This window comes from Alligator sinensis, unplaced genomic scaffold (assembly GCF_000455745.1).
Source record: "Alligator sinensis unplaced genomic scaffold, ASM45574v1 scaffold1851_1, whole genome shotgun sequence".
Taxonomy (NCBI): domain Eukaryota; kingdom Metazoa; phylum Chordata; order Crocodylia; family Alligatoridae; genus Alligator; species Alligator sinensis.
The window spans coordinates 100750-108884 of NW_005842964.1; the positions used below are offsets into that span (position 1 = coordinate 100750).

At 45.0% G+C, this 8135-nt stretch overlaps 1 protein-coding gene across 1 annotated transcript in view; it reads left to right on the plus strand.

The window, feature by feature from the left end:
- The window catches only part of CHRNA6 (cholinergic receptor nicotinic alpha 6 subunit), a 25750-nt gene extending 22886 nt beyond the window's left edge, over nucleotides 1-2864 (plus strand). Inside the window, exon 6 of the mRNA XM_014526140.2 lies at nucleotides 1489-2864. Coding sequence (XP_014381626.2) covers nucleotides 1489-1611 — 123 coding nt within the window. The 3' untranslated portion in view covers nucleotides 1612-2864. The remainder of the gene's footprint in view (nucleotides 1-1488) is intronic.
- The last annotated feature ends 5271 nt before the right edge of the window (nucleotides 2865-8135 follow it).

Consider the following 8135-nt stretch of genomic DNA (forward strand, 5'->3'; position numbering starts at 1 on the left):
GGGGGGGGGTTATAATTTTTATCCTAGAAAAAACATTGAACCCACCCTTGCAGATATCAGAATGCTACTTCCTGCTCAGTTTCAGCCTGCAGAAGAGTCCACTAGACAGGAAAAACCAGAGCCAAAAAAACAGCAGTGTGTGTTGAATTTGAGACAAAAGTTTAAAACATTTAGGCATCCTGGCCCGTGCCAGTAAAGGGAAGGAGAAATGAAAGAGTAAATCCTGTTAGAGGGACACCATCAACTTATTTGTGCCTAAATCTAAGTGCACATTATAGTACTAGGAACTATCTAATTGATTCTCAGATGATCTGGAGGTTAGTTTGATTCACCTAAAAGCTTACCTGTAGTTTATATTTACTTCCTGGCCCAGGAAAGTTGGCTGGAAATCTTGCAGAAACAGCTTCTTTCACAGGGCTTCCATTATACAATAAATTACTTCCTGTCCTTAAAGTGAGTGCCCTTGTCCACCTGCTTTACTTGTGGCAAGTTAAAGGGTGTTTTTGATGCTTCAGGCCTTGTGTTGGTAGTTGTGTATGAAAAGAGTTCTTGAAGTTTTTAAGTAGATTAGACAAATACTTGTCTAGAATGGTTTAAATGGGGATGATCCTGCCTCAAGCAGGAAATTGGACAAATGATTGATGTCCCTTCCAGTCCTACTTTTCTATAATTCTATGTTCAGCTGATAAGCTGCCCTAAAAAGCCATGAAGTCAAAACAGGCTGGAATGGCAATGTAATATAATGCACTATGCTTGGATTAGGTCTGGTAGAAATGTTTGTAAGTATTACTAATTCTGAAGTTTTCCTTCTCTGGAAGTGGTTTAGTGCAGTATTTCAAAGGGCAGGAACTCCCTGGGAAACAAGTGCGTATTTCTGGGTTGTGTTGAGAGCACTCAGTTCAGGATTCAGGAGAGTGCATAACCAAGCATGTAGTTGCTATGCTCAGTCAGTGCCCTTCTACACCACATAGATTAGGTCCTTCACTAGAGAAATCAATGGAGTAAATCTGGAATTATACAGTGGCACGTGTACTGTCTCTTGTGTCACCTTCTGAGCCAAATTCAGCTTTCATGTTCATATGCATAAATCTAAAATAACTAACCCTGGTGAACCTCCAGGTAGAATTTCTCTTTGCTCAAGTCTGGCATAGTCCTGTTATTGGACCTGCATATATGTGTTCCCAGGAGAAGCTTCATGCTTGGGCTGAATTGGGAACTCTTGGCCAGGGTTTTTCAGAAGTGATAAGAGTTTTGGGGGGTTTGGTGTGACATACTTCAGCAGAGCCTGATTTTTCACAAAGCATCAGACTCAGACCCCAGGAAGAAGTCTTAAACTGGGCATCCAAAATCACTTGCCACTTTTGAAAAAAAAAATATCTGGGTGTAATCCAGTTTGCTGAGTTCACCCTGTTCATAGGATTTCTTTCTATCGCGAGATAATATTAATCCAGCATTTATTAAATATGATTTATCCTTTTTTTATTGCAGGTGGAAGATGACTGGAAGTATGTGGCTATGGTGATAGACAGGGTCTTCCTTTGGGTATTTATCATTCTTTGCGTGTCTGGGACAGTAGGATTATTTCTACAGCCAATAATAGGAGACACATAACTTCTACAGTGCTGCTTTGCTTTCCTTTTGTCTTATTCCAGTTTCTCCTTATGGAGTTCCCCATCTGTCGTGTTTTCTTCTTCCCTTACATTCACCCTATTCTGCAGAGCTGAGGTTACTGTGATGTCCTCTCTGGAAAAGAAAACAGGATAAAGCTGCCTTTGCCATCCAACAAGGTTTGTTTTTCAAGGGATGGTGGCCAGTAGAGGGGTAGAGGAAGCACTTCACCCCTTTGGGGACCAAAGTGGCATCTCCAGCAATGCCTACTACTTATTTAGGGGGAGGGTTTTCAAGAGTCATTGAAGTCAATAGTAAATGACTACACAACTGCATCAGCAGAGCTAGGTCAAAGTGAGTTTTTCTCCTTGCCTTCAGTGGGGACAGAGTCAGGCCAATACTGACTACTCTTGAACATCCCCCCACCCTAACACCCTTGGAATAGCTTAGGGATTTTTTTCTTCTAGGGATAGCTCACCCTGAACTTCTGGTGTGTTTATTTTCCTGTACCTTTTGCTGTGTAATATTCTTCAGTGCAGAGCTTGGATCGTGTACTCAGTCATGCAGAACACATGGATGTTAGTTTTTGCTGTGTTGTTCTAGCACGTCCATCAACGTAATTGAAAAATGAAAACCTGTAACATTTTGGAAGAGGTTAGAAAACGCAAAACTTCCCACCCCCGGCAAAGTGCATACTCCAATGAACGCTTTAGTTCAGCCCCAAAAAAGCCCTTGAACATGTGCTTTGCTTTAGTTCTAAGCATATGTCTCATTGAAGATAATGGGCCTAAGTATCTGCTTAAGGCACCAGCCCTGCAGAGATGTAGATGCTTTCCTACTTTCACTGCACAGAAGCTCATTGACTCCAGGGTGACTGATCCCAGGGCAAACCAGCAACATGTGAATAAAGAGTAAATCCAGAAGGGGCTTTAGCACCCAAGTGCCAGTTCAGATGCCAAAGTTCAATATTAGGTGCCACTAAGACCCTCAGCCTCCAGCCCCCATCCCTTGACGCTGCCAGATGCCCAAAGTCCTTAGGACTCTAAGATTCTGCTTTGTAGCATAGGCAAAGCCACCGGCTCCTTCTTCCACTGAGCTGCTCAGAGCCCTGGCCCATGCCCAGACCCCTGCAGGATTCTCCAAGGAGATGATTCCCCATTTATCCAACCTGCAGAGCCTGATCTCACAGGCATTCTCAGAACATATCCACAGGATGGGGCCCCATGCAGAAGGCAGCTGATGATGGCATTTTTGGGGCAGGGGGTTTTCCACCAACAGAACAGTGAATAAGGTTGGGAAGGAGAGCCTGTTTCAGATTGTTACCCATATCCCAGGAGAGCATAGGTAGCAAGTTGTTGAAAGGGTGTCAAAGATACAGCCCACAGGGGCTGGGAATTCAGGGGCAGGGCCTGCTGCCAAATTTTTTGCTATGAAGCCCCACTGGGGTTGTATGTTGGTGTTGGGGAAGAAAGGAACAGTCCACAGCACCATGCACCCTGCTGCTGCTGGGTCTAGATCTGGCCCATGAGGTGGGTGAGTTTGACATGTTTGGGCTGATGAATCTAAAGCAGGGGCAGGGTTAGGTCTCTCTCTCTCTCTCTCTCTCTCTTTCTCAATCTCTCTGTTTCATGAAATAGAGCTGGTACAGTCAGCCCCTCTCAAGGTGTGAACCTTGATCAAAAATAGGTGCCATTTGCCAGACCGGAGTTAAGCACCTAAATACCTCCAAGCAGTTGATTTTAGGCAGCACTCCTGTCATTGTCCTTCCCTACAGGCCAGCTTCAGTGGCTCTTCACTCCGCATGCAGCTTCTGTTCCTGACTGCCCCTGTGAGACATCTGGGTACCTAACTTGGGGGCTGAGGGTTATAGTGGGCAACCAGATATCTCTGAGTTGGGTGCTGCAGTAACTAAGGCCCTATCTGGTTTGAACCCTGTGTTTTGCCCACAAGTCAGCCACAGGGGATTTCTTTATGCCAGGTGCTTTATCCCAAGGGACATGCCTGGGTATAGTCTTACTAGCTTGGCTCTGAGGACTCTATCCTGCCTTCTTTGCTAACAGACAAGATGCCCATTGGAGTCAATGGCTATTTTTAACCTGAATATGCAGTGGAAGATCAGGACCTAAATACATATAACTCAAACCCTGTCCCATACAGAAAGACAAGACATCAGGACACAGGTGTGGGGGCAGTGCTGTGCTTTTGATGTCTACCACATGTTCTGGACTTCCTGCTTTCCTGAACCAACACCATCTCCTATGAAAAAAGGCCCAGTTTTTGTTTTTGGTATTATAATAGAGCAAAGACTTAAGAACTAGAGTTACTTAAAACTTTAGTAAACTGATGATTTAAAATGAGTATGGAAAAGAAGAAAAGCTTGATAAGTACCAGGGAACATTCTGTTAAGAAGAGAATATTCCTCAATGCAGTATTTAAAGTGTATAGTATGACATGATATATATATAAAAGTAGTGTAACTAGTGCTCTCTTTAATAGAGTTCAATGCTGCACAACCACAGTGACTGTTATACAGGTGTCTGATCAAGCATTGCTAAATAAAGACTCTGGAATGCACTGTCTCGAAGAATTCATGGTTTATTTATTTTCTTCCAAGCCAACTACTGCAGTATGTCAAATGATTTAATTTCTCATTTGTAGAGGAGTGAATGGGGAGTGGGTGCGGGCAGGGGAGGAAGCTGCGTTCTGGTTCTAAGAGGGTTATACTTGCATGGGTAGCATCCGCTCTCTGTTATTTGCTGCTGTTATTCACAAGCAAAGGGCAAACAGCTGTGGAAAGAACTGTGATTGAGGGTGTGTAGCAATGGAATCCAGGGCGGTGGGGCTAACGACCCAGAAGCAACAGGATGCTTTCTTTAGTAAAAATGCTACTGCTGTTATGGTGTCAAAGTGATGAGATCCAGCAGTTTATCCTTCACCCAGTTTACGGTTCCCACTCTTCCCAAGAACTCTGCTTCTCACTGCAAACTCAGGGTGCCCAGCAGCTGGCAATCCAGCTTTCTTGACTTCTGGCTCAGGTGAAAGGCTCAAGTAGGTTCATATCTGAAAGCGCCAGTAGGCAGACCTTACCCAACAGTCTCCTGAGCAGTGGCGATACATAAGGGGTGCACAGAGGTGCATGTGCACCCCCTGAGAGCTCTGATGCACCCCCTAGCCACTTCTGGGAGCACTGCAGCCACTTCCCGGTTGGTGAGTTTTGCCGCAGGGGGGCCCCCCTCCCTCCCTAGTCAGGAAGATTGGCCGCAGGGGGCCCCCCCACCCCGGTCACTGATTGGTCAGTGGGGGGGCATGTGCCCCCAGACTAAGGTGGCACCAGTCACTCATGCTCCTGAGCAACATCATTCAAGTACTGAAGCAGTTTCTAGAGCAAGCTGCATTTTACCTGGGCTTACACAGTGGCCTGACAGAGCACATACCAAGCACAAGTGTTCTAAATGTCTCCCTTCATTGACTCCAGTGTGACAACTGCAGCATCAGCAGCAAAAATGCTGTTCTCTCAGCAATATAATCAAATCACAGCATCAAATACTAATTTGTTCAAAGACAGTGCTTCAGGAGCTAATTCTTACCAACTCTGTCTCACTTTATATCTTCTCTCATGCTCCCAAATATTAACTGAAGCCTCCTGAATTATTAAAGAAGCTCATGGCATTTGATTACTTTTGATTTAATGCTACATGTTGCCCTCTCAGTGGCTCTTCCTACAGCAGCAAGCTCATGAAAACCAGTGCTTGTTAGTAGTGTTTGAATTTCAAAGATTTGAAATGCTTACATACAGGGGCAGGGAGGAGGCATTTATAAAATTTTCTCTCCGATTTTATAGATCAGTTGGTTGAAAGTGTTTGAATTTTGAAAAAGTAAGAAAAAAAAGATATAAATTAAATTTTGTATTAGATCTATTCTGAAGATGCTTAGTATGGTCTGTGGAAACTACAGTGCATCTTTCTGCACGATCAGTTGCATTATATGGGTGGAATTAGCAATGAAAAATGCTCTTTTCTTGGTTAACTTTATAGACTGCTCATTTAAAACCTTTCCTTTGTGTGGCTTTAGCCAGAGATTCTTTTAAGAGGCAGCTGTAGCCAGTGTATGGACAGCAAAAATGCAGTCCTAAATATTGGTTTGAGATGTAGTTAAAAAAATGCACTGGTAGCTTATCTGTCTTGTATATGTAGAATTGGATCAATTAATCCATTAACAGTCACCAAGTTAACTGAGACTGGCAATTGCCCAGGAACTTTTGATTGCATAAAAAAAGCAATATGAAAATGATTGTGCGGGCTTTACATGAAGGATGAGCATCAACCAGAGGTAATAGGGCAGAAGAAGTAATGATTTTGCATATCTTCACTATGTGAGGCATTCTAGTCTTTCCTGGTTGTCTAAGAGAGTATTTTTGGATGTTTACCAAGCAGGTTTGGCACTTACACACCCAAGGGAATTCTATTCCTGGATTGGTAGCCCTGCACACCTGGATGACTAGGCAGGACTACATAGTTGCTCCAATGGAACATGTGCAATAATGGCCATCTGCAAGTCCTTTGTGGATGTGATGTGGACTCAGATACCTGAGAATGGAGTCAACCAGATGCCATGACTAGTAGACTTAGCCTTTGGAGAAGAAAAGGTGTGTGTGTGTTCCCATTTTTTCTCTGTAGCTCCATGACTAAAACACTCACCTGGGATGCTGGAGTCCCTAGCCTTCCCTTACCCAGAGGAAGTTTGAACAAAAGCTCCTTTTGTTTCCCAGCACAGTACTCTAAGCATCCTAGCACAAGTCAGGCATTACTCTCTGCCTCCTCCGGCACTCCTTTGGAAGCAGAGTCACTGATGTAATCCTTCAAAAAAAGGATGGAAAGCAGTGAAGAAGCAAGGGCCCAGCTAAAACCCAGGGCTCCCTTTCTTCCAGACTAATTACCACTTCACTGAGTCACAAACCCTCTGGCTTGCGCCCTTCCTCCTGGGCCCCCAGACCCTCCTTTCACACTTTCCCAAGTGGCCAACTTCCAAAGGCATGCTGGAGAAGGGACTGGTTAATGGCTGACCTGTGATGTGGTGATTAGGGTGCTTTTCTGGGAAATCAGACAAACCCTACATTCAAACCCCTCTGGCTGAGGGGAGGCCCAGGGCTTACAGCTTTCCAGGGGGATGCCCTAGCCACTGAGCTACCTAGAAGAAAGATAGGAGGTCTCATTTGCTTGATTGCTGCCAGTCTAGATATGTCTGTAGTCATGTATATGTGTACAGCTATGTATCCAGAAACAGTTCCTCTGGATGCATAAATGCCAAAAATATCCTATAGACATCCAAAAATAGACACTTAGCCACCCTATATGCCCAGTCCTGTGATATTCTGAGTTCCCAAAACTCCCATCAAATTGAGGAGTGCTAAAGAAAGCTCTTGGGAAGTAGCTATTGTCACGACCCAGTGATTTTGGTGCCTCGGCACTAAGGAATTTCCTGGCCACATGAGAGCTCCTTTGCACGGCAGAGTGTTCTGCTGCAATTGAGAACCCGCGTGTAGGAGAGAGTTCCCGCCAATTTGCAGTTTCCTTTGCAGGATGCATTTCTTCTTTGCAGCACAGAAATGCACGGTGCAAAGAGTTCCCGCTATTCGAATGCAAAATTGTGTCCCGCTATTGGCCAGTGCTAAATTATTCACACGTGGCGGCTAGTAATTGGCTCGCTAGCCGTTTAAAATTCCGCACGACTTCCACCCAAGTCGAAGAGCTTTGAGCACGCTGCAGAGTGCCTCTGAAGTTATCTGACTTGCGGCTGCCGATCAATAGACTGATCACCTATTGATCTTTCTTCCCGTCGCCGAGCACAATCCCAGACGTACCCCTTTCCCCGCCGGCTTCAAATTGCGGATGGATTAACTGGCTTGGGCCCCGCCAGCTGGAACAACTCGTATGGTTGTTCAGACGACCGGACCACCTGCGTCGTGATTGCAAGCGGCGTGAGTAAAGTTTTTGCAACTGATAAGTTGTGTCTGCCTCTCCATTCACCAGCCCGCCCTAAAGTACGACCAATTTCTAACGCAACTCGAGTCGGCTCTGGCCGTCCGAGACAGCTATCACTTTACAAGGATAGGCCTCGCAATCAGGGCATCCGTGTAAACTAGTACTGAAAGGAAAACCAATTTGGACAGTGTTAGATATGGAAGCTGCATCAGATATGGCCTAACATAGCACCTTAGAGTCAAGACACCAAGGATGGGTGGCAGATAAGACTGAAAGTCCGATCAACTTCCCTTGCAACATGGCAATGTTGTACTGAAGCATTCACAGGAGAGACGGTGACCGTACTGGTACAAAGGACACAAAGGTCAAAACTCTAACACTAGATAGCTGAATTGCCACTATCTATGGGGAAGAGGGAACACCTACAGCAGACTATGGCTTGAAAAGCATTGCAGGAACTGGTTATAATATCACATAACACGAGCTGGATGAGATAGGAGTGCACTGGTGCACAAGCAGGTGTCTGTTCCCACAGGGGAACTAAGG